Source organism: Hylobates moloch, unplaced genomic scaffold (assembly GCF_009828535.3).
Source record: "Hylobates moloch isolate HMO894 unplaced genomic scaffold, HMol_V3 SCAFFOLD_16, whole genome shotgun sequence".
Lineage (NCBI taxonomy): Eukaryota > Metazoa > Chordata > Mammalia > Primates > Hylobatidae > Hylobates > Hylobates moloch.
Genome location: NW_026652291.1, coordinates 33,774,978 through 33,802,228, shown reverse-complemented (window position 1 = coordinate 33,802,228; position 27,251 = coordinate 33,774,978). Strand labels below are relative to the sequence as shown.

Sequence of the window (27,251 nt, the reverse complement as noted above, 5' to 3'; positions counted from 1 at the left end):
ACCATTGGCACTGTTTCTGCCACCACCTTCCATGTAAATGGATTCGCCTCTTTCCTGCTTTCTTTAGACACTACTGTTGATTCAGAGTCTAGGACATGCATGTCTCATTGGCTGAGGGGCTGATTGTGTGTCTGCACCCTGTCTGTAAGAACTGCTGCATTAAGTAACATTGTGGCATTTTTAGCTTCTACTATGGAAGGCAGATTTTGTATAAGGAAAGGAGAGGTGATTCCCTGAATGTAGATACAAAGTTTAGAGGATAAGCAGATGTTAGGAAGTCATAGTGTTTTCCCCTCTATCCAGTTTCCCCAGGTAAACCAACTAGATCTCTACTTAGTCCCTTTCATGAAGTCTACTTAGTAGTCAACAAGCCCTGCCCCACACAGAGCATCAGTCTCCTATTTTTTTCTTTCTTAAAATCCATTTATCTTTATTTATTTATTTATTTTGGAGATGAGGTCTCACTCTGTCACACAAGTTGGAGTATAGTGGCATGATCTCGGTTCACTGCAACCTCCACCTCCCAGCCTAAAGCAGTCCTCACACCTCAGCCTCTCAGGTAGCTGGGACCACAGGTGCACGCCACTACACTTGGCTAAAGTTTTGTAGTGATAGAGTTCTGCCATGTTGCCTAGGCTGGTCTTGAACTCCTGAGCTCAAGAGATTGAGCCACCTCGGCCTCTCAAAGAGCTGGGATTACAGGTGCGAGCCACTGTTCTTGGCCCAGTCTGCTATTTTAATGCCTCAATTTTAAATAAAAAAGGATAACCAGTCATAGCAGACATATTAGCAAAACTTAGCATGTGAAAGACAGTGATGAAAAGAAAACAGAAGAAAAGTAAATTTGGGGAATATAAGATACTAAAGATGAAATGGAAACATAAAAAATTAGTTTATTAGAAGGATGAGAGAAAATACTGCATTCATGAAACAAGAATAGAATGATTTTTAATTTTTTTTTTTGAGATGGAGTCTTGCTCTATCACCCAGGCTGGAGTGCAGTGGCACCATCTCGGCTCACTGTAACCTCTGCCTCCTGGGTTCAAGCAAATCTCCCTGTCTCAGCCACCTGTAATCCCAAGTGCGCGGGTGCCTGCGCCTGTAATCCCGAGATTACAGGTGCGCACCACCACACCCAGCCAATTTTTGTATTTTAGTAGAGGCGGGGGTTTCACCCTGTTGGCCAGGCTGGTCTCGAAGTCCTGACCTCAGGTGACCCAGCTGTCTTGGCCTTCCAAAGTGCTGGGATTATAGGCATGGGCCACCGCACCTGGCCAGAATGATTTTTTTAAATGGAAGAAACAGAGAACACAAAATTTCTTCAAAATTGAGCCCAAGAATCAATGTGAAAGATTAAATAGTCTGGTTGGAAAATGACGTTTTAAAAAGTCTCTCAAATACCTAAGAGAGAAAGATAAAGAAATGGAGGGTGTAGGAGAAAAAAATAAGAAAGTGTTCAGGAGGCCCAGTGTCCAATGAATAGAACATTTACAGAATGAAAGAAGAATGGGAAGGAAAAGGAATTAATCAAAGAGTAATAAAATAAAATTTTACTCAACTGAAAGTTGAGAAGGTCCACTGAGTATCCAGTACAAGGACCATAAAAAGAACAACACAAAGACTACTCCAGTATTAAACAGATGATCCTAAAAAAAATCCAGAAAAGAGCATATAACATTAAAAAAAAACTGGAATCAGAATATTTTGGGCTGCTCAGTTCCAACAGTAAAAGCTAAAAGTTAATGAAATAATACCTTTTTCTTAGTCCATTTTCTGTTGCTTACAACAGAATACCTGAAACTGGATAGTTTTATTTATTTATTTATTTATTTATTATTTAATTTTTTGAGATGGAGTCTTGCTCTGTCACCCAGGCTGGAGTGCAGTGGCACAATCTTGGCTCACTACAAGCTCCGCCACCCGGGTTCACACCATTCTTCTGCCTCAGCCTCCGGAGTAGCTGGGACTACAGGCGCCCGTCACCATGCCTGGCTCGTGTTTTTTTTTTTTTTTTGTATTTTTAGTAGAGATGGGGTTTCACCGTGTTAGCCAGGATGGTCTCAATCTCCTGACCTCATGATCTGCTCGCTTCACCCTCCCAAAGTGCTGGGATTACAGGCATGAGCCACCGCGCCTGGCCTGGATAGTTTATTTTTAAAAGGAATTTATTTCACACAGATGGAGGCTGACATGTCCAAGGTCCAGCTGCTGCTGGTGGGTACTCTGCAGCATCCTGAGAAGGCGATGGAGGGCATCACATGCTGAGGGGCTGAGCCTCCTAATGTGCTAGCTCAGGTCTCTCTTCCTCTTCTTATAAAGCTACTAGTTCTACTCCCATGATAGCCCATTAATCCATTAACCCATTAATCTGTGTCTGGATTAAGCATTCACGAGGACAGCTCTCATAATTCATCACCTCTTAAAGGCCCCTCCTCTCAATTCTGCCACACTGGGGATTAAGTTTCAACATGAGTTTTGGAGGGTACAAATATTCGGACCATAGCAACCTTGAAAATTCTAATGGCAAATGTTTTACTACCTGTCGTTGTATGCCCAGCCAACAGTCAGTCAGTTTAAAGCTAGGCATGCTAAGACTCAAAGCTTTTACCACCCACCCACCCCTTCTTAGGCAGTTACTAAATGAAGAAGGTAATGGTCCATCCAGGTGAGGGAGTGAACTAAGAAAAGAAGAAATGAAATCTGGGAGACCTGGGATCCATCCAGGAGAGAAAGGAAGGAACTGTCAGGGTGGTGGTTGGTGGGACGTTCCCGGGAATTACCTCTTCAGGAGACCTAGAGATCAGCAGCTAGATGGGGGCATGAGAAGAGCCCTAGGAGAGAGGTCTTCAGGGAAGAGAAATGGAATTGATAGAAACCTGTTGTTTTTGACTGTGTGGAAACAATAACAAGATTTTTTTGCTTCTCATGTTGTATGTAGGAAAAATTAAGTGTAGGTATATAGAAATAAAGCAAATGAAAATAAATGAAACAGTTACTAAGTTCAGGAAAAGTAAAGTAAGCAACTGAGCAAATATAGCCATAGTAACATAAACCCTAATATATATAGCTATGTGATATAACTAATATACACACATGTGAACATAAATACATAAATAGGTACATAGAATGGGGTAAGGAAATGGGAGAGACACTTAATGGAAGCATGCTAATTTCTCATCTTCCACAACAGGACTTCAACATTTACTATATAAGATTGACAAATTAAAAAGTAGCAATATGAGCCGGTTATTTAGGAATAAGGAAATAGTGAAGGAAACAGTGCTATGTATTGAAAGTGGCTGTGGCTGTTCCTGGGACTGAAGAAGATGGAGTCAAGCAGTATAGGTTTCCCCCACTTTATATGCCTGTGGTACTATTTGCCTTTAACTACTATGTGTATTACTTTGATAAAAACAACCGAATTAAAAATAAAATAGCGGCCGGGCGCGGTGGCTCACGCTTGTAATCCCAGCACTTTGGGAGGCCGAGGCGGGCGGATCACGAGGTCAGGAGATCGAGACCCCGGTGAAACCCCGTCTCTACTAAAAATACAAAAAATTAGCCGGGTGTGGTGGCAGGCGCCTGTAGTCCCAGCTACTCGGAGAGGTTGAGGCAGGAGAATGGCATGAACCTGGGAGGCGGAGCTTGCAGTGAGCCGAGATTGTGCCACTGCACTCCAGCCTGGGCGACAGAGCGAGACTCTGTCTCAAAAAAAAAAAAAAATAATAAAAATAAATAAATAAATAAAATAAAATAGCATTGCAGTAAGTATCTTTGGACAATTATTATAGATTGTAAAATCACTTCTCAGTGTTTATTGTACCACCTATTTTCCTATTCAAATGTGGTTGACATTTATGATTAAGCCTCTACTAAGGACTAAGTATCCTAAAATCAAATAAGATGCAGTTCCTGGCCTGAAGCACTTACATTTCAGTGGGTGGCACATCAGAAAACTGAGCATTCACAGTGTGTCCTATTTGATTGTCTTTTGGGAACCAAGGATGTGGAGAAAGTTTGGGACCTCAAGAGAAAGAGTGGATGTCTACAGCTACACAAGGGAGGGCAAACCAGCAGAGCTCCTGGGACCTGCTGAAGGGGGAAAGATGCCTGAGAGCTGGGCAGAGGAAAATCCCTCCTGCTTTCAACAACTATGCATTTCCAAATGCCGAAAGAGAGATTGCAGAGCTCAACAACATGAATATTTTCTGGCTTACCTGCCAATGGTTTTTTTCTCCCCCTAAAAAGGAAACAATGTCCATTATCTCTAGCGACATGTCTGTTTTAACTTTGTCACTGTTAACAGTGGTTACTGGCATTCCAATACTTTTTCCTAATGGGGATAGTGTTGTTTTGATTTGTATGCCTTTGATGCTTATTATACTCAGAACAGTAGATGAGCCTTTTCTTGTGCTTGTGTTCTGTCAAAGAATTTTTCTTAGTTCAACATATTCTTTCTTTAAAACTTGTTTTAACTGCAGTGATGCCAGAAAGTTTCAAAAAGACAGTTCCTCACTTTTTCTTGGCAGCAGATCTGGTGTTAGAAGGTAATAACACATAGTGAAATCATAATTTATTTAAAGTAGAAATTTTGATTTCTACAACAAAAATCTTGATTTTTAACCACCATAAATTTCCTGTAGTAATCCCAAGGGATGCTGTAAAAAGAATAAGGGGGGGTAGGGGTGGGAGTGGAAGAGGCGGACAACTTCCTGAAAGAGAACATACCCCAATGCAATCTTGAAGGAGCAGTAAGAGTTAGAGGAGTAAAGAGTGGATAAGAAAACAGGAGGAGGAAGGAAGATAATTGTATGGAGTTGTGTTCCAGCAGAAGTTACCACTTGGCTTCACCTGAAGTCTCGTGAGAACCCGGTGCATTCAAGAAATTTTAACTGGTTTCCTTTCCCTTTGACTGGAGCTCAGGGTTCAGGGAGCATGGTGGGAAGAGTGTGGAGAGATTGGGCTGTTAATTAGGGAGATTTATCTTGCACTTAGGAAATTCTGACATTGCAAAAACAGAGAGGCTATCTCCTTGAGGATTTAAGTGAAAGAGGCTAAGACTCTTGTGCTCATATGCACCTTATAAACAGTCTTGAATAGGCAAAGTGATCAGTTTTTAAAATAAGCATTATTGCAGACACACAAGACTATGTTTTAAGATCAAACTTACTATTCTAGTTAGAGGATTTATTTTACTTCATCACAAAAATGAAAAGTTTGGCAAAAAAAAAAAAAAAAAAAAAAAAAGACTTCCTGCCACAAGGTTTTATCTTTGAACACTTTATTGGTTTGCATTTTGATTTTTTTCTAGTTAATAAGAGTTTAAATGATCAAGTTAATACATTTGTGAGGAAAATCTCACTTAGAAATCAGAGATTTTTAAATTTAGGGGATTAGATTAAAAATAATTTTATTTGAAAGTTAGGCATAAAATGTATGTATATTTGTGTGTTTAAAAACATGTGTCCATAGTTTTTAAAAAAAAAACTGGAAGGATGTGTTATGCATTAAAGAAAGACACTTTGTTTGCTCCTGCTTTCATTTCTGTTGACAAATTGCCAGAATTATTTGTATAGGGCTTCTATTTTCGGAACCATGATATAAATAAAGGATTCAAAATGTTTCCAGTATGAAGCATTTCATCCAGCGTTTTTACGTCAGCTTTGAATGGGAGGAGGTCCTTTGCTGCTTCTGAGCATAAGCGGATTCTTTGGCTCTTAATCATCCACCCCTTTGCCTTTCTTTTTCTGGCTCTGTAAATACTTAAGTTGCTGCGGAACTGACTGTCCCTTGCGCTGGATCCTTTCTCTCCTCTGCCGTTATCATTCAGTGTCTTACTGACTGTGCCCCCAGCCCACACACAGTGCCTGGAAGAATATGTGTACTATGAGGAGTGACTATCATTGGGCTTGGGATTGGGACATGTTGAAGAAGATGTATACTTTTCACTTTTTCTGTACTATTTCAGTTATTAAAATTTTCAGTAAGCATATAACCGGGTTCAAAAATGACTTTGGAAAAGGGCAAAGGAGAGACTTGTGTGGGGAGAAAAATTATTTGAGGGTGAAAGATAAAAATTATTTTGACCATCATTAATTTGATGGTAATTGTTTTAAATTTCTGGTTTCAATTGTCTCTCCCTTTAATGCTGTATTAACCACACTGCCTTCCATTGTCCTGTGAAAATGTGTTTATTTGCTAGGATTTTAAATAGTTGATTCTCTTGTGGATTAGTTTATCTTTTAGTTACTTCATTGTGACAGTGTCTTATCCAGTTCTGTGTCACTTCTTGTTAATCTTTTAAGAGATTTGCTTCTTTTTATGCTTGTTTTTCATGCTCCTTTGATGAGTGGATTGGGGGGGAAGGTCAAACCCACTATTTTTCATTCATTACTGTTGTGAAGGCTCTTTAAGAGAGAAAGATGAAGCTGAAACCTGTATTAAATTTTGCTAATGTGGACTTGTTTTTGGCATTTCTCCTTCAATACAGATACGTGTGAAATAACCATGATTACATTTTAGATTACAATAGAAGTTCTGATAATTTATCAGTTAATTTCCATTCTATTTTAGCTGAAAGCACGTAACTTGTATTTCTAGTGATTGCATTTCAAGGGTACTAAGCTTAGGTGCTTTCAGGATAAGGATTGGACAGATCTTTTCCTCAAGAGCCTGAAAGTCTCACTGGGGAGAGAAGGCTGAACCACAGGTAGACTGAATCTTGAAATTTCAGTAAGTAGCAGAAAGGGAAGCATTTTTAGAAAGGAGAGTGCCCTGGTACAAGGAACATGGCTTAGGGATCAGACTCTTGAGCAGTGACCCAGTCTCGTCTAAGCTGCTAGGTCTTCATGTACAAACTGCAGTAGATAATAGCTCTTTAAAGATTGCTTTAGCGAGTTAGTGAGATAATGAGCAGTGCCTGATGCATACATAACTGGTTACAATGGATGGAAACAGATTATTGAACAAGCATGCTGTGAAAGGACAGCATGGTGCAACAGGCAGGGTAAGAGTTGGGGAATGAGGAAATCTGGATGTAAACCTGGACTTGCCCCTTGCTATTTAATCCTAGGTGGACTTACAGTTTCTGGCTACTACAGGTGGAAAATGATGGGCTTGGACAAGGTATTCTTTACAATTTACAGTTTTAAATTGTCAATATTGAATTCTTCATGCAGGCTGAGTCACTTGGTAGAGCTTTATGAAGAGGGCACAGGTGGTTTGTCTAGGGCAAGCCTGTTTCCTTCTGTTAATATAAGAAGGAAGCAGTTTGTGGGCAGGTGCCAGTTACTCTTGAATTCCAGGCCTAAAATCCAGGCCTAAATCAGAAAATAATGGCATGGGCCAGGTGCAGTGGCTCATGCCTGTAATCCCAGACTTTGGGAGGCTAAGGCAGGTGGATCACGAGGTCAGGAGATTGAGACCAGCCCGGCCAACATGGTGAAACCCTGTCTCTACTAAAAATATAAAAATTAGCCAGGTGTGGTGGTGAGCGCCTGTAGTCCCAGCCACTCGGGTGGCTGAGGCAGGAGAATCGCTTGAACCCTGGAGGCGGAGGTTGCAGTGAGCCGAGATCGTGCCCTTGCACTCCAGCCTGGGTGACAGAGCAAAAAAGAAGAAAAAGAAAATAATGGCATGGCAGTTGAGGAGCCACTGAAGGTTCTCAAAGTGACATGACTACCATAGCATTTTTAAAAAGTTAAAGTTAATTATCAATAAATACTTTTTCTCTCACTGTATCCATTTCCACAGGATGTAGAAATTCATGCCTGGGTTGGACTGCAGAAGTGGTACACAGGCTATAAGGGAGCCTTTTTTTCTTTTATAATATATTTTCAAAGTAGTTTTTCTGCCATAAAATTTGTAACCACTAGCCCAGTATTGAGAGAGAGCCCACTATATAGTGAGCACATTTTTTTTTTTTGGAGACAAATCTCACTCTGTCGCCCAGGCTGGAGTACAGCGGTGCGATCTCGGCTCACTGCAACTTCTGCCTCCCGTGTTTAAATGATTCTCCTGCCTCAACCTCCCAAGTAGCTGGGATTACAGGCACATAACACCACACCCAGCTAATTTTTGTATTCTTTTGGTAGAGGGGGGGTTTCACCATGTTGGCCAGGCTGGTCTTGAACTCCTGATCTCAGGTGATCCGCCCGCCTTGGCCTCCCAAAGTGCTGGGATTACAGGTGTGAGCTATTCCGCCCAGTTGCACTTTGTGTTATACACAATTTGCTTAACTTTATGACTTGTTGGGCATGTCTTTTTTTTTTTTTGAAACAGTCTTGCTCTGTCACCCAGGCTGGAGTGCAGTGGTCCGATGGCAGCTAATTCCAGCCTCAACCCCCTGAGCTCAAGCAGCCCTCCCACCTCAGCCTCCTGAATAGCTGGGACCACAGGCACACACCACCACGCCTGGCTAATTTTTTTTATTTTTTATTTTTCTGAGATGGAGCTTGCTCTGGCACCCAGGCTGGAAGTGCACTGGTGCAATCTTGCCTCACTGCAGCCTCTGCCTCCCGGATTCAGCCAGTTCTCCTACCTCAGCCTCCCAAGTAGCTCGGATTACAGGCACATGCTATCATGCCTGGCTAATTTTTGTAGTTTTAGTAGAGACGGGGTTTCACCATGTGGTCCAGGCTGATCTTGAACTCCTGACCTCATGATCTGCCCACCTTGGCCTCCCAAAGTGCTGAGATTACAGGCATGAGCCACTGCTCCTGGACTTTTTTTTATTTTTTAGTAGAGACAAGGTCTTGCTTTGTTGTCCATGCTGGTCTCAAACTCCTGAGCTCAAGCGATCCTCCCTCCTCAGCCTCCCAAAGTGCTGGGATTACAGTTTTGAGCCGATGCACCTGGCCTGACCAATCCTTTACTTCTCTATGCTCTTTCTTCATTCATAAAATGGAGATACAGTTAACCCTTGAATAATGCAGCGATTGTAGCACCAAAACTCCCACCCTGCATGCAGTTGAATATTTGAGTATAACTTTTGATTCCCCCAGAACTTGACTGATAGCCTACTGTTGACCAGGAGCCTTACTGATAACATGAACAGTGAATGAACACATAGTTTGTATGTTACATGTATTATATAGTGTGTTCTTACAGTATGTAAACTAATGAAGAGAAAATGTTGTTAAGAAAATCATCAGGAAGTTACATTTGCAGTACTTTACTGTATTTGTCAGTACTGTAAATTTACTTCATCTGTCTGACGTGGCAGGCAACTGCAGCTGCAGACTTCAGTCCATGGTACAGATCAAACAATCCAACTCTTCCTTATAAAATCCTGACTTTGCTTCTTGGGAGCACTTTTAGCATGAAGTTTGTCAGAGAGAGGAACTGCTCACCTGGAGAGGATTAGTTTTTAATCAGAGAATTGTAATACTTGAGCTCACCACAATAGCAGCAAGATATGGCTGTGAAATTATTTTAAGAGTACAGTATGTATTACAATTAATTGTATGCAGTTATGATTGAATATTACATCTTTACATTTGTTTACATTTCTCTCAGCTGCAGACCGCACCGTTTATGATCTTTCTGTGCGTAAGTTGTGATACATTTTAGCTCCTTAAGTAGATTTATGTATTTTCTATGGTAGTAAATGATAAAATAGACTAATATCTTACATGTATTTTCTGCACTCATGACATTCCTAACTTTCTATCGATTTTTTTCTGTATGTCTAGACTATGTAGTTTTTTCAAATTGTCACAATTCTCCAAAATATTTTTTAGTGTATTTATTGAAAAAAAATCTACAGAGAAGTGGCCGTCCCTGTTCAAACCTGTGTTGTTCAAGGGTCAGCGGTACTCCTGGGGTGCTGGTGAGGACTGAAGGAAAGGAATGAGCATGTGTGAGAAAATGAAATGGGTGACAGAGTCCTGCTGTCTTAGATCCCTTGAGGGAGAGAGGTTATGCTCAGAGATAACGGTACAGTCAGACAGACACAGGAACCATCTGCAGTCTGTATTTAAGGACATGCTAAGGCAATGTGGAGTTATTTTAATTTTTTTCTTTTACATTCTAGGTTCTTGGGTGGTATTTCAAAATCTGCTAAGGGAAATGTGCTTACTGTTGATATCAATCATGATTAATAATAGTTTGGATATTATGTTCACCCATTGTTCTTATGCTCCTTTCTACTTTTTTCCTAAGCTAAATTTAAACGTGTTTTTTCAAGTGCAGTGTCTTAAATTCTTTTTGGAACATAAATATTCAAATAAGAAAACTGCGCTATCCTTAATAAGGCCATTTGTGGTGTTCTTTCCTACTGAGCCCCCTCCCGTTTCCTACATGCTTGTCTTCTTTTTCCAGTTAGATAATAGAGACTTGAGGGTAGAGATGGCCCCCTGTGTCACTGACAGTGACTGTCTCAAATCGCCAGTGTTAGCAGCCTGAAAATTTGTCTTAGAGATGCAGATTCTCTGCTGTGTTTTTTACAGAGTTCATTATATGTGGATCAAAGGCAATTTTCATGGCTTATCTAATGTAAATCTGACTTCATCGCTTTCTCTTCTGCCCTCAAAGAAGAAAATCAGTACTACCAGGTTCTTCTTCCCCAGTATGCGATTCCTTGAGCCATTGGTACCACGTAGCACTTTAGTAAAGCTCTCCAGGGTGTTGGTGTGAGTCCACATAGAGACATTCTTCAGATTTAGCCTCAATCCTGCAGAAGGAGGACTGTGAAAAGGGCAGAATATACATAGGAAAGTAGATACTTCCCAGGAAAGGGGAACTAATGATGGCAACCTGTGCTCTGTGTAGGTACCCTCATCTAATTTTCCTAGGTCACTATAGTCTTGGGAGGGGACGAGGTGAAGGCTGCTGGGCACAAGGGAACTTTTATGTCAATATTAAATATAAGGAAAGCATCTGTAAATGAGGAAATACAAGCAATTGTGTTAATCATCTATGTGAAATAATTATTCAAATCCTACAAATACTGCTAATCTTATAATCTTTCATACTCTCTATACAGTCTTCTTTGATTTCATTTTAATTAGGGGATTTAGCACAAGAACGTCTTACAGGAAGGACCTGACATCTGTTGGATTGTTACTTTTTTGGTGATTTGAATGGTTGGAGGTTTAACAAAGTATAGTATCTTAGAATTAGTATTTAAACGTGTGGTCATCATACTGCATTCCCAGATCATATTTTATATTTTTAGCAACAGAAAGATGGCTTTTTTCTCATAAGTTTTGTTTCTGATTATGAAGGTGACGCGTGTTCATTTCAGAAAATAAAAAATATACACAAATAAAAAAACAGAAATTACTCATAATCAAAAGACAAACATTGTCAATCCTTTGATGAACTTACTTTGCCCTTTTAATCTGCCTGCCTGCCTGCCTGCCTATCTATAACATATCAAAATTCGTAATGTATTTTCAGTTTCTTTTTTATCCTGTATTCTTCTGAAATATGGGCCTGTTTGTCCCCAGTTATGTTCAATAGGATGCATGATATAAAATGTTTGATTTTTTTTTTTTTAAGTGAGTCCATGGTCAAATCCGTTAAGAAATTTCTTAGTTTAATAAAATTAGTGGTGGTGGTGTTTTCTGCTTTTTAATAAAAATAATGAGAACTCACTATGTTACCCAGGCTGGTCTCGAACTCCTGGGCTTAAGAAACCCTCCCACCTTAGCCTCCCAAAGTGTTGGGATTACAGGCGTGAGCCACTGTGGCTGCAGATTTCTTGGAGGCTTTAATAGACCAACATATATCGAGATGTCCTAAGCAAGGTGATATACAGTGTATTACTGCCTTATTTAATTATAGAATGCTTTTTTGTGGGTTACTTGAATTTGAGCATAGTTTGGGAAAATGGACAAGCACTTACCCCGTGTGCTGGATATTTACTGGTTGTCCCAGGGCATCTATTTCTGACATTCCTCTTTCCCCAGATATATTTGGTAATAAGTTGTTTAATACCAGATTTGATTTGATAATCAGTTGTTCAATTTACAGTATTGGGTGAATAAGTTTTTTTAATGTATTTTAAATGTATGATAGTTGTATTTTATCATACAATTATTATGATAAAAACACTCATTTACTTCTTCGGTCTCAACTGGTCTCTTGCTATCCTGATGGCAGGCATGGAAACTCTCAGTGCCCCCAGTGAGTTAGTGAGCTTTTGGCTTGTTTTCCTTTAAAGTGTTATTATAACTTATCACACCTCAAACACTATTTTCCTCTAATATTTCTGTTTCACTTTTACCTTTCTACTTACTACCTTTTACTCCTTTTGCCCTTCCTACTTTAAGCTGTTCCAGCTTAGGTCTTTGGTATTTTATTATGTGCTTATTGCATGAGATTAGTCATATTTAAATGCAAGAGATAAACATTGACATGTACTTCTGTTCTCCTTTATTTTGCCACCTGTTGAATCAATTTACTGCTTACCAATTATTCCACCATGAGTTGAGTGCCCTGGCTTACTCCTGTAATCTCAGCACTTTGGTAGGATCCCTTGAACCCAGGAGTTAAAAATCAGCCTGGACAACATAGCAATACCCTATTTCTACAAAAAATTTTAAAAATTAACCAAGCATGGTGAGGCATGCTTGTAGTCCTAGCTACTCAAGAGGCCTAGGTGGGAGGATCACTTGAGCCTGGGAGTTCAAGGCTGCAGTGAGCCGTGATCATACAACTGAACACCAGCCTGGGTGACAGAGCAAGACCCTGTCTCAAATAATAATAATAATAATAATTAATATTCCACCATGTAACTTGTTCCAGCATTCTTTATTCTATCATTCTTCTGCCCTCAAGCTTTCTGCCAAACTTTTGTATTCTTTCCTTCACCTTCAGCTATACAAACTATATTCAAGCTTAACAAAACCTTAGAAGCGTAACCTTCTTCACTGAACGTTTTTAGTGAGGCGGGCAAGTGGGAGGGAAATGTGATTTTCACTTTTGAGCCTTCCTCTATCCAAACAGGCACATTTTAAGTTGCTTTCTTATCTCTAAATTCAAGTACAGCTTTATCATGTCACATGTTTTGTATCTATAACTTTTGTATTCACTTTGTTAATTTTACCAAAAGTTTTTTTGACTCGACTTTGTTTCCATCAGTGTTGTCTCTTTCAGAGAGTGAACATTAGGAGAGCAGGAACTAGATTTATCAACTGTTTTTCCCAACTCTTCCTGCTTTTTGTTGAAGGGAGAATACAGAAAGGAAAGGGGGTAGAAATTCCATTCTAAAAAGTTTTACGCTGATTCATAGATCTTAAATTATCCATGACATTGCGTTAAGATGAGTTTCAGGCTAACTTGAAAGACTGAACCTTCCCTTCTGTCTGAGATGCGACTTTTATGTAATGTGAGTGGAATTCAGGAAAGCCAAGAAGGGATATAAAGAAAATAGTTTGCCTTATTTGATTATCTTAGCTCATCTAATATTCAAGTACTGTGAAGTTATATTTCTGTTTTTAAATAGTGTTCTGTTACATTCTGAAGTAAGAATATTTACAGACATTCTAAGTCTGTGTACACAAGTTCAAAAACTATTTCTATTTTTTGTTTGTTTGTTTGTTTAAGAGTCTGGGTATTACCATGTTACCTGGGCTGGTCTCAAATTCTTGAGCTCAAGCCATCCTCCTGCCTTGGCCTTCTAAAGTGCTGGGATTACAGGCACAAGCCACTGTGCTGGGCCTGGAAATTTTCATAAATACTTCTGTAGTGTATATCTCTGGATTATTGGGGCATTTGAATAGTTATTCATCAGCACAGTTCCTTCTCCTGCCCTGAAACATTGAGAGCTGGCATTGTATTTTAGGCTATACCAGTTAAAGAATCTGAGAAGATCTTATTTTGGAATGTGGAAGTATTTTATGAGGAATGCTACATCTTTCTGGTGACCCTACCATATTGCACTGTAATTCTTTCACAACAGGAACTGTAGTGTTCCCCCAACCCCACCCCCTTCCCACATCTTCTTCTTGTAACCTTTAAACTGCACTGCTCTTTATGCCCTTGGCACGATGTTGTTTCTTTCATTCTATTCCTTGAATTACTCTGCTCCCTTCCCTACTGCTTAATTATTTCTTGAAAAAAAAATTTTTTTCATTATCTGCTTGTTGGTTATTTCATTGTAAAATAGATAAATAAAGAAGATATCAAATGAGCACCTACCTCTATTTTATCTGGAGTTTAGTGGAGAAGATCATGACCAGAGATTTGGAGGTAACAGCATAGAGATGATATTTAAAGCTGCAGGCATCTACAGTATCACCAGACAGAGTACTGGTTGCCATGCAGATTTCCAGCCAGTAACTTAATTATTCTGCCTTTGTTCAGCTGCACAGACAAATGTGATCCAGCCCAATCAACACTCTGCTTTCCACAGTGATATTATTACTCCAGTGGACCCAAGCTTCTGTCTCATCCTAATACACTCAGTGCTCACATGCATCTTGATAGAAATATCCTTTATACCCCTTTCCAGAAATATGAAAAGTGGCAAGAGAGATAAACCGTACACACCACCCTGCGATCACTAACTTTTCAATGGACCCCAACTAAAGACTGAGTAGTGGGCAGAAAGAGGCAAGAGAAAATGAAGAAGCACGTGGTTATCACAGAGGTCCAGAAAAGAGAGGTTCAGGATGGAGGATGGGTTCAGGAGTGCAGATGCTTCACAGAGCCAGAATGACAAGGGCTTTTTAGCAATCAGGAGATCCCATAAGAGGTTCTGCTTTCAGCATTCTCAGGGACTTGATATTCTAAATGGCTGACCTACTGTGGTACAACTAGTCCAGCAGGAGATAGTTCCTGTTATTAAAGAGCTTACAATCAAAATGGAAAGTGTATAGGAAGGAGGCATGACCCATGCATCCCCCGTCATCTTCTTACTTGTCTGTGTCTCCCCACTACACCTGGAGCTTTCCTTGAAAGCTCATACATGGTGGATGTATGGTCCATGCTCGGAAGACACTACAGAAACATAGGGGGTGATTTAGAAGAGAGGAGGAGGCATTTCTTCTGGAAGAATGGTGGGTTAGGTTGTGAGAGATCTTGAGTGATGAAAAGACTTCCAACTAGTTGAATTGAACTCATTGAACTAAACTATGGGCACTCTAGATGGAATTAGTATTCTAGCTACATGGATCTACCATAGACTTAGATAGTATCTAGAGCTGTAAAATTAAACATGTAATAAGGAAAATTTTTATATAGCCTGCTCTTTCAACAGATGGAGGTGACATGCTGTGAATTCGTATTGCTCTTCTGTTTAATTCTGTTGCTTTTTACTATATTGGTACTTAGGCAGGTTTGCTGATATTTAAGAGAGTTGCTAATCATTGTCAACATAAGTTTGCTGTTTCAGTCAACCCTAAGGAATAGATGTGAAGGTATTATTGATCTGTCATCATATGATACACATTGATGGACAGCATTATTTTTGACTGGTAGTTTAATAAGTGCAAAGCATGTATATTTCCATATATGCTAGTCAGTGCCCAAAGTTTATATTGTACCCCAAAGGGATTTGATGCTATAAATAAGAATGAGAAAAGGTAGGGAGGGAGGAAGGGAGGGAGGGAGATGGAAAATGAGAGGGAGAAAAAAATACATAGAAAGGAAGGTCCTTATGACTGAAAAAAAATCTGTTATTTAACATAATTGCCCATCTCCAACCTCATCAGTTTTTACAAGCCATTAAAACCTGGCTTCTCTCTCTCCCATGTGCTTATTTATATTTTGAAATGAAAAGAAAACATTGAGTCGTTGTTATATAATGTAATGGGAGTCTTGAAATTTCTTTTGAATTGGTAAGACATTTTTGTATTTAAAAATAAGATTTTATAAACTCATTAAAAATATTGGAAGTATATGAGATGGTTTGGAAGAGAAATACTGATGGTGGAGACTGAGCATTTCCAAGTCCGGTTTATTTCTTGTATTTTACTGCCAGCTTTTAGTTTCCTCCTCTAATGGAAATAACTTCACATATCCTAGGAAAGACAGCTCTGCAGTAAAGTATTTTCTAAGGCACATGAAATGTGGCAAGAGTTTTTATGGTGGGATTGGTGTGTTGTCCTTTTAGAGAATGAGTGTTTGGGGAATGAAAGATGATTTATTTGGATTTCTGTGAGGTTGTGAGAAATGTTGAAAGCATCTAATTTTTATAAGAATCTACTTAGAAGTATTATTTATGCTATGTAGAGTATTCATTGAAATAATCACCTTTTTGGGAGACGTTGAACAGGTGTTTGCATTTTGGTTCGGTTGATCGATTTTCCTTCCATTTTATGAGAATCACTTCTTGAACCTTTGCCGTGGCCATACATGCTGTCGTTTGATATCCTTGGAAGCAACAGTTAGCATGTTTTGTCACTTGAAGGGTTATCATTGAAAGAGGAACATGTAAAGTTCTGGAATGTAAAGGGAATAATAGCAGTCTGACAGTAGAGGTATCTAGAAAGCTCAAAAGCCAGGTTTAATTAGGTAGCAGTGAAAAACTATTATCCCTTTTACAAAAGATGGTGAAGAGGAGTACTAGTGAAAACAATTGGCATTTATCTGAATGGCTCCCCAGACCCAGCCAGCACGAGCCCAGCCAGAGCTCGCCTGGCCCTGCATTCTGCAGGCAGCATGCATTTTTTTTTTTTTTTGAAACACCCCTACATGTTCCAGCCTTTAAATAGCAGCGAGTCTTCTAAAATGATGCTGTGTGCTGCAAGAGAAATGAAAGCGCCTGCCTTGGAGGCAGGAAGCCGACTAGGGAGATGCTTAATTATCGTGGAAGTAAGTGCTTGTTACCATTGAGTGGAGAGTGCAGCAAGTGCGGGTCATCCTCGGGTGTCAGAGCCGTGATTTGTAGACAATGCCACCCTGTCAGCTCAGTGCTGGTTCAGCAGCATCTTTCCAAACATGTATTTGGCAAGAATTTAAAGGCCACCTCTTGTGTAATTTGTGGAGTCTTGGAAAAGGAGCCTCTGCCTTTCTTTTCAGAATGTACGCAACCATGCAGAATTTTGTACTCAGAATCTGTGTCTCCTGCCTCCTGCCTGACATGCCCATGAGGAAGTTCGTTTCCATGCCCGTCACCTGGAAGGATGCTAGCAGTTCTCTGTAATCTGTTGGGGATATGGAGAGGGCCACCCAGAGCTGTGTTTTGTTTCTGCCATCTTCATAAATTAGCACTGATGGGGTGGAGTAGGTTGTACTGCATAAGGAAATGCAGGCATTTTGTTCATTAGTGAGATACTTCTAGCTTTTAAGAGTACAAGAAACTAAGGAGAGCTTGGGAAGAGGTGGTGGTGAATGCTGGATTCATTCTGCAATATCCTCGTCTCGGTAAGTAATAAAGTAGAGGAAAATACAAAAGAGTGCTAATGGATATAATGGCTCCGGGAAAACCCTTTTTATTTATTTTTTCCTGCTGTATTTGTTTTTGCCAACTATGTTAAGCCTTTGTAAGGAAACAAAAAACATGTATTGATTTTGGAATAGAGGAGTTAAAAAGTGATTGTTGCAGCATATTCAGTAAAGGCATTTTTCAGTTTTTACTTTTGTCAAAAAACTGTGTTGCTCTAATTATCTTATTCACTTGGTTACATCTCAAACTTCTGGTCATCACAGTAGCTCATGATGTTCTACATTTTTAGAGGTCATTGGAGCAAAAGTCTGTACTTTGGGTAGGAGCCATGATATCCAGAACAAGATGTACCCCTTCCCCTGCCGCCCATTTTATGAGACAGTTCAATTAAGATGAAGTCTTAATAGCCTTTTTTTTTTTAGAATATAAATTATGGATTTTATCAAATGGTTTTTACTTTCTTCCTTTCTTTCAAACCTGCTTTACTGAAAATATGGATTGTGGAACTGTGAATCCTAATCCATTATTGAGTCTTTTATTTTCATGTGTCTGGTTTTGACAAGTGCATGTTTGTTTTTAGATGTATTTATCTGCTAATTCAAATTATCCTTTTCTCTTTTAGAGAAAGCATGGGATTATGGCAACCACAGAATATCAATAATACAAGTTCCATTCAGTTTTTTCTGAAAGAAAGCCCTCTGTTAAAGTGAAGCAAAGAAACTGTTGTGGATTATAACGTTTAGAAGTTCCAAATTTTCAGTGCTTTACAAATAAAGCATCATTTAACCTTTTAAATGAAAAAGATTAAGATCTCATGCAACTGTTGTATTTTCTGGAAGCCATTCTCCAAAAGGGAAGTGCACATTTAAAACACAGATATGATGGTCCTTGCTGCAGGGATTTAAGTCTACTTGCTTTTACATCATGACCAGCTTAAAACGGTCACAGACAGAAAGGCCTCTTGCCACTGACAGGGCCTCTGTTGTTGGCACAGACGGCACCCCCAAAGTCCACACTGATGATTTCTACATGCGGCGCTTCCGGTCCCAAAATGGCAGCTTAGGATCATCAGTTATGGCTCCTGTAGGACCCCCCCGAAGTGAAGGTTCTCACCATATAACCTCAACCCCCGGAGTCCCAAAGATGGGGGTAAGGGCAAGGATTGCAGATTGGCCCCCAAGAAAGGAAAACATAAAAGAATCTAGCCGTTCAAGCCAGGAAATAGAAACCTCAAGTTGCCTTGATAGCCTGTCCTCCAAAAGCAGTCCTGTGAGTCAGGGAAGTTCTGTTAGCCTCAATTCCAATGACTCAGCCATGCTGAAAAGCATACAGAACACGCTGAAAAACAAGACAAGACCTTCGGAGAACATGGACTCCAGATTTCTCATGCCTGAAGCCTACCCCAGCTCCCCCAGAAAAGCTCTTCGCAGAATACGCCAGCGAAGCAACAGTGATATCACCATAAGTGAACTTGATGTGGATAGCTTTGATGAATGTATCTCACCTACATACAAGACTGGACCATCACTGCACAGGGAATATGGTAGCACATCTTCAATTGATAAACAGGGAACGTCCGGAGAAAGCTTTTTTGATTTGTTAAAGGGCTACAAAGATGACAAATCTGATCGAGGTCCAACTCCAACCAAGCTCAGTGACTTTCTCATTACTGGTGGTGGCAAGGGTTCTGGTTTCTCTTTGGATGTTATAGACGGGCCTATCTCACAGAGAGAGAACCTCAGGCTTTTTAAGGAAAGGGAAAAACCACTCAAGCGACGTTCAAAATCTGAAACTGGAGACTCATCTATTTTTCGTAAATTGCGTAATGCCAAAGGTGAAGAACTTGGGAAGTCATCAGATCTTGAAGATAACCGATCAGAAGACTCTGTCAGGCCCTGGACATGTCCAAAGTGCTTTGCCCACTATGATGTCCAGAGTATATTATTTGATTTGAATGAGGCAATTATGAACAGGCACAATGTTATTAAGAGGAGGAACACCACCACTGGCGCTTCCGCAGCTGCCGTGGCATCCTTGGTCTCTGGACCTCTGTCTCATTCAGCCAGTTTTAGCTCTCCAATGGGCAGCACAGAGGACCTGAATTCCAAAGGAAGCCTCAGCATGGACCAGGGAGATGATAAAAGCAATGAGCTTGTAATGAGCTGTCCGTATTTTCGGAATGAGATAGGTGGAGAAGGGGAGAGGAAAATCAGCCTTTCGAAATCAAATTCTGGCTCCTTTAGTGGATGTGAAAGTGCCTCCTTTGAGTCTACCCTTAGTTCCCATTGCACAAATGCAGGAGTGGCAGTACTTGAAGTGCCCAAGGAGAACTTGGTGTTGCACCTAGATAGAGTGAAAAGATACATCGTGGAACACGTAGATCTGGGTGCATACTATTACAGAAAATTTTTCTACCAGAAGGGTAAGTAGAGATCCTTTCTTTCTTACATTTTCTTTTGCCGTACTTTCTGAAGAAAAGTACTGTATATTAAGATATTTATTAGTAATGTGACATAAGATTTGCATGTCTTTTTTATCTTTCTTGATGGTAAATTAGCTAAATAACCATTTGCTCAATTACTTCTTTTTACATTTTTTGAGTTACTTTCTCCTTTCAGATATATAAATTTCTTGTATGTTAAATAGTACTTTTATAAATAAAAAGCCCCTTTGACTTAGCGGTTGAAATTGTAGTCTTTGTTATATAGTAGATTTGCTGTGTCACCTTTAGGGATAAATGTACCAAGTTGAAAATATTTGAAATATAGCTATTTTTTAAGGATTGCAAAACAGTTTTAATGCTACTTTCTTTTTTTAACACTTTCACAGTTAAGTACAGGAACCATTTCTTTGCTGCTTCAATGTTGTCATCAGTAGGTGGGAATTATAATATATTCCTGTCCATTTACAGGAAGTATTGTGAAAACAAATTACATTATTTGACAAAAGTCACAGAGCCAATAAGTCTCAGTGTCTTTGAGTAGAAAAAAATCAAATCTAGTTCTTTGAGTAGAAAAGGCACTGAAGAGAGAAGTACCTTTGGCATAAGGGCCACTTCCTTTCTGATCTTTTCTTTGAGTGGGAGAGTAAAAAAAAATATATATATATATGTATATATATACGTATATATGTGTATATATATGTATATATGTATATATGTATATATATATGTATATATGTATATATGTATATATATATGTATATATGTATATATATACACACACACATATATATATACACATATATATTTGAGATTATACTTTATACACAGTTTTATCTCATACTTTTAGGAAAGACCATTGTGATTTACTGAAAAGTAAGTAGTATAAGTGAACTCTTACAAGCTTTTTGAGCAGCGTTAATTAAGGAATGAGTTTAAGTCGTCCAGGTAGGCAAACGAGGAAACAGGATGCTCATCCACGAAGGACATACCTCTGTGTTCCATTAGCTTGATCAGTCATCTCTGTAGCCAAGTGAAGAGGCCTGTGGCGAGAGGCTCCCTCTCTGCAAGCTACTCCCGCAGTGTTTTGATTTCCAGTGTTTTGGGGTTTTGAATGGTATTTAAAATTATTCTTCTGAGTGGTTTAGTTTCAAATATAGTACTCATAGCTTTATAACAATTGCTTTAGAGTAAAGCATATCTTAATATTATTACATGATAGATCCCATTCCAGAAGGCTTGTTGACGGAAACAATCTTGCCTCGTGACTAAATATCCATGTCTCATTCCTACATATCTATAGCATGGGTCTTGGAATCAATATTGTATTGCATACCCTGATGTCACTTTTAAACATTTATCTTCTCAGAATAATTTTCTGAAGTTTATATTTTAGAAATTACGTCTCTGTTACACTGTCCTTTAAGGTACAAGGTTTCTCATTCTTGCCAACTTGGCATTTGGGGGTGAGATGATTCTTCGTTGGGGTGGGGTGGAGTGGGGGGCTGTCTTGTGTATTGTAGGATGTAGGATGCTTAGCAGCATCCCTGGCTTCCACACTATTAATGCCAGTAGGTTTTCCTCCTCCCTCTAGTTGTGACAGCCTACAATGTCTTCAGGCATTGCCAAATGTCTCTTAGGAGGTAAACTAACTCCTAGCTGAGAACCCCTGCTTTACTGTACCTGTGCAAATTTTCTGTAGGTGTGTCTGAGCTGTCGATAGGTGGAGGCAAAATGGCCTCCACCCAAAACAGACACTGAAACATATTAGTTATAATCTAATTTATGTAATAATGGGTACTTTTTTCCTATTAGGCAGTATAATAACATTATTATAATAATGAACATTTTGGGTACTTATTCTGTACCAGGCACTGTACTAGGCATTTGCTATGCCACATTTTCTCATTTCAATCTCTTGATGCCCAGGAAGGTAGGTACTATTGTTAACCTTCTTTTCCAGTTGAGAAAACTGGGGCTTAAGTGATAGGCTCTCATGGAGCTGGTAAATGTTGGAGCCAGGCTGTCTGAACAGAGTCATATTCTTAATCACTGTTCTCTGATCTCTGCTAGGTTAAAGAGATGGAGATTCTTAAAGTATTTTATCTTTCAAAAGTCTGGAATAAAAATGTAAATGCCTAGATTCCAGATTAATCCTGTTTGTTCATAATAACCTCATAAATCTAATAGCCACTAATCCAGTAGTTACTAATTTGAAGCATGGAAAATACCCTCTTACCCAGCATAATTGGAACCAGTGAATTGAAAATATCAACTCAAGCAGGGAATTGTTAAAAAGTATACATTCAAACTGTTTTATTATCATTAACACATATAAGAATATGTTTGCCAAACTCTTGTGAGGCCAAGGGCTTTTCTTTGACAATGATTCTACTCTTTTAAATTCTTCATTGTGTTAATAGGCTAAACCATAAGAATAAAAACATAGAGACTAACAACATAATCTGAGTACAAAATCTTAGATTTCATAATTTTTTTCTCATTTTTTTGTAGCTGTCCTGCCCACATTTAATCCAACAGCTTTCTTTTTAATGACTTGCCTTTATTAAGTTTGTATAAAGCCTTAGTTTTTAATAGGAACAACGTTTATCTTTTGTACTCATATTTCATCAGCTTTCGTAATTAAATTTCATAATTAAAATAGCAAGTCAATTGGTATAAACAGCCCACTCTTTGTCTGCATGAGGTCCAGCTGGCGGGAACAGAAAGTATGTATGGCACTAGGGATCACCCACTAGACTGCTAATGCCACTGGGTATTCGTCAGCATGGTTTGCAGGGAAATGATGAGCAGTGGTTAATCCAGGAACTTGTTCAGTGGAAGTCAGTTACACAGAGCGCCTACTGTAAGAGCTTTTCTTGGGCCACACAACTTAGAATTTTCAAGTCAGACAGGCAATTTGTTACAGTATGATAATATGCCACAAATAGTGGCTCTGGATAACAAAATTTGGAGCAGAAATTAAGCTCTGTATAAACTGTACGTTTTAAAAATTGTTATTTACACTTTTATATAGTATAAAACATATCTAAACAAACAACTCTGTCTTATAATAGACAACTTTGATTCACTGAAATTAGCAGACTAACTGATTTTTCCTAATCAGAACCTTAAAGCAAGTCTTCTTGTTGAAGGAGTACCTCAGTGTCAGATGTAATTTATCCTCTAGCACCAAGGTGTGGCACTGCTGACCTGGCTTTGACTCAGCCTCTTATCACTGGGTAGTTTCCATTTGGCTGCCTAATGCATTCCTGACTTCACTGTGGCTAAGTCTCAGGTGGGGAGGGGGTCGAGGGGGAGTACTTTACCAAAGTATGCTATACAGCTGATATTATATGTAAAAATCATATTTGGCTGATGAAGCTATAATCACTTTTTATTGTTATGTTGTTTTTATAAACATTATTTTACAAATTTAGACTTCAGAGGATATTTTACTCCAACATAGAAGCCAGGTCCATTGCTGGAAAAATGCTGGATCAATAGAGGAATCCCATTGTTTGTATTTAGTAAAATAAGCAACATGCCATCGATGCTTTTCTTTCCAGTCCTTTCTCATGCCCACTTCTCTATGCCATTTTGCTAGTGAGTCTATGTTTATATTGAGACCTAGGATTAAATGACAGAAATAATACAGCTAACATTCATCATGTTACTTCTTTGTACTTTATTGAGTTCCTCACTTAATGCCCATTGGACCCCAAGGTGGATCTGTCCTGGTGATATAAGTCCAAGTGATACAGCCACATCCTCCGTAGGGAGGCACAGACTAGGCAGTAGGGCTGCATTCAGATTAACCTGAATTACTTATCTTCCTTTGAGTATGTATATGTTTTGTTTATTTATTTATTTATTTATTTTTTGAGACAGAGTCTTGCTCTGTCACCTAGGCTGGAGTGCAGTGGCACAATCTCGGCTCACTGCAATCTTTGCCTCCTGGATTCAAGCGATTCTCGTGCCTCAGCCTCCTAGGTAGCTGGGATCACAGGTATGCAGCATTGTGCCCAGCTAATTTTTGTATTTTTAGTAGAGAAGGGGTTTCACCATGTTGGCAGCACTGGTCTCAAACTCCTGGCCTTAAGTGATCTGCCTGCCTCGGTCTCCCAAAGTGCTGGTATTACAAGCATGAGCCACCGCGCCTGGCCTTGTGTTTTCATTTATATAGTCACCATGATCAGAGTGCTAAGGAAATTTATAAGTGGAAAATACTAAGTTATAGAATAATTACAATGTTGCCTATATCCTGCATAGCTTGTTGAGGAGGAGACCCTTTCCAGGCCATTACTCATCTTGGTTTCTGTGGCCCTACAGGACTTCAATTTTGCACCGAGTGTATAATTGTCTATGAAGTATGTTCTCCTTGAATCCTATACAGAGGAATGCATTAATGAAGACAGAGGAGCCCATGGGTTCTTGGCAGTGGCGTTTGTTGCTCCACTGATCAATAGTGTTGATAGGCTTATCTTCATGGTAGGTGGAGTGTTACTCTCAAAGTCAAGTCACTGAAGACGCTGTGATAGGGAAGGGCATCCCTCTACTGCACACTGCCCAGGAGAAACACAATATCTGGTCTGAAGCGCACCTAAGAATATTTTCCCATTCCTTAAAAGAAGGGAGACTAATGCTTATGCACCTAAATATTCTTTGGATAACTGTAAGCCACCGGATTTGATTGTTCTTACTGTTCACCTTCCTCCTCCTCCTCCTCCATTCCAAAACACATACAAATCAGGCTGAACAGTGATTGAGGAGACAAAGCACATTTCAGTTGCTGTTTTCTGTCTTTACCTCTCACCCTCTTGTAATCAGCCATCTTTAACGTAGTTTCTTTAGAATACCACACTTACCTTGATTTGTGCTAAAGTTACAGCTTTAGCACTCTCATATACTCTCAATTTTGCTATCAAGAGCTGTTCTTCAAGTTCCAGTCTGTCAAATAAGCATCATTAAATAGCTGTTATAAATTTTAGTGGATTTTTTTAGTGCATATAGAACATCAGGGAATATGATTAGCTGAGTATATTTCTAAAAATATGTGCTTATTTTGTTTATTCAGTTTTTTTTGCTTTTTAAAAAATCCTTCTGCTATGTAAATACTAGGCTTGAGGAAAGTACCATAGAATGCCTTACAATTCAGTGTTCTTTAAGTATAATTATTCTACATCTGGTTTTTTGATGTGGACAGTTTCAGATTTCAGATAAATGGTAAACTCCAAGGTCAATAAGTCTGTTCTGCTGAACCATGTTGTGTTCTATGCTGTTGAATTTAGCAGTTATTTTCTGCCAAAATGAATTGAATGGTGAAAGTTTTTATACATATATAATAATTAATTGTTTTAATGCCCTTGCCTTTCATTTTTTTATTGAAGTATTTTTCAATGTAGTTTCATTTTTAAACACTCTATTTATATATAATCTATGTAATTCATTTGAAGGTAGCTATGTATTCCCTCACAGGGGGATTTGAGGCACTAAATGCCTTCCTGAGAAGCTAATCTAGGAGTGTGTTTTGCTGCTGTCCTTTTATCTGCTCAGGGCTTCCAGAAGCAAGAAAGCTAGTAGGTATTGTGGTTTTGTGTGTTTGCTCCTTGGAAAGCAGAGGTCCTCTCTTTTCTTCACTGTGATCTCGAAGTCCCAGTGTGGCTCAGCCGCAAGTGTGGCTCAACTGCACCCTGATCTGGAAGGCTTTCACAGTGCCTGAGCCTCTCAAGCCAGAGGTTTTTGGAAGCTGCTTAAAAGGGCGTGGGCTTCAACTGCTTCTACATGTGTTTTATTTTAAAATCAAGATAGGCCATCAAAGACCACACTAGTTCAACACTTGACTTTATTAAAGGTCATCTTTTTAAGAGCCAGTTATATAAAAACAGAGTTTGTTTTGCAGTAAAGCTGGTGATGAAGACATTTTCATTGTGTCATTCATCAGCGCCTTTAGAAAGTTCATGTGAAAAATTTATTTTAGAATTTGATGCCAGAAGTTGAAACCGGTAGCTACCAAATGCCTGCCTTTCTGATGATAGGTGTTTTGTGTGTGTGTTTTGTTTCACTGTATCTCTTGTTTTACTTCAACTCCCAGTACCAAATTTGATGCTCAACTATACAACTTTGATTATTAACACATCTGCTTCCACTTTCATCTTTTATTTTCTTATTCTGTTTCATTAGCATGATTTATATATATCCTGTATCATTAATGACCTCAATTCTTTTTGGAAAAAGATGATTAGCCTACATTTATATCCAAATAAAACGCCTCTGTCCCCGGGCTTTCTCCTTAGTTCCGGCTGCATTTCTCACCAGCTGTTAATCTGCCTCTACCCAGATGGCTATCTCATTGGCATCTGTAACCTATGTGCAGAGAGATTTGGAGTTCACCATTTTTCTCCCCTCCTTATCATTGCTCTCCTTCTGTAAATTAAAGCTTCTTTGATGCCTGCTTTATCTTCATTGTGTTCAACCTACAATCTCTAGTCTACCTTCAAATTGTATGTAACTTCTCTTCCTTATGTCCCATTCCCAATTCTTTATATAACTTCAGGGCCTCATGCTTCTTACCCAAATTCTAGGTTTCTTAGTCCTTTTATAGTCTACCCTACTCAAAATCTAACCTCTTGTCTTTGCCAGATAGTCCTTTATTTTAATCATGTAACAAACATGTGGGTCATCTGAGAGGCAGATGCTGAGACTATACAGGACTGCAAGTGGTTAGGGGCTTGGATGAGAGTAACTTAGGTCTGTGAAAGATAATTTCACAGAGAAAGCCTTCAGTCCTTCAAAGGAAAGAGACAAAGGAGGATTAGGCAGGGAGAGCCTCAGACCATGATGCAGATCTGACAAAGTGTCAGCCAATGCAAAGGGTCAAAAATGAGCATTAGAGAAGCATTACTAGAGCATTACTCCTTGTTCGGGAGTAATAGCCAGGTCCTGTTACCCCAGCATGCTCAGCTGTTGACTAGGGGCTGCCTAGGAAGAGTGTGGCCCAGCTCAAAAATTGTAGTAGATTTTAAGGCACTGCATCCAGAGACTTTTAACTAATCCGATTTCTTGTGACCAAACTGGTTGCAGGTTCTTTCTAGAAGGGAAATCAGAGTGTTGCACCAACATACAAAAATGCATTATCCAATTTACTATTGTCAAGAGTACCTTCATGTTTTTTAAAGTAGTTTTAAAAATTAAAATAACTGCACATTTATTCACTCATCCATTTGTTCGGTCATTCAAATAATATTTAGCATCTATTTTGTGCCAGATACAGTGTCTGGAGGAGAACAAATAGAGATACACCTCTGCCTTCATGGTATTTATAGCCTCCAGTTAGTGCAGTTAAGATGAATAGGAAGCTATTAAACGGAGGTTTTTTTAAGAATTCTTCTACAATCTCTTTGCTTCCTCTGTTGGAACTCTGTTTTGATGGGTGGTGAACCCCTGGACTTATCTTCCCTTTTTTTTCTTTTGTTA

General features: G+C 39.2%; 1 protein-coding gene across 13 annotated transcripts in view; it reads left to right on the top strand.

Annotated features, from left to right (window-relative positions):
- SIPA1L1 (signal induced proliferation associated 1 like 1) overlaps nucleotides 1-27,251 on the top strand; it is a 425,147-nt gene that overhangs the window by 247,277 nt on the left and 150,619 nt on the right. For 11 of the 13 annotated variants that reach the window (XM_032180041.2, XM_032180040.2, XM_032180036.2 and 8 more), the window contains one exon: nucleotides 17,958-19,757. In XM_032180041.2, the coding sequence (XP_032035932.1) occupies nucleotides 18,260-19,757 (1,498 nt within the window). In that variant the 5' untranslated portion in view covers nucleotides 17,958-18,259. Of the gene's footprint in view, nucleotides 1-16,681; nucleotides 17,314-17,957; nucleotides 19,758-27,251 lie in introns of those variants that run through there. The other 2 variants (XM_032180042.2, XM_032180035.2) reach the window with 2 other exon arrangements.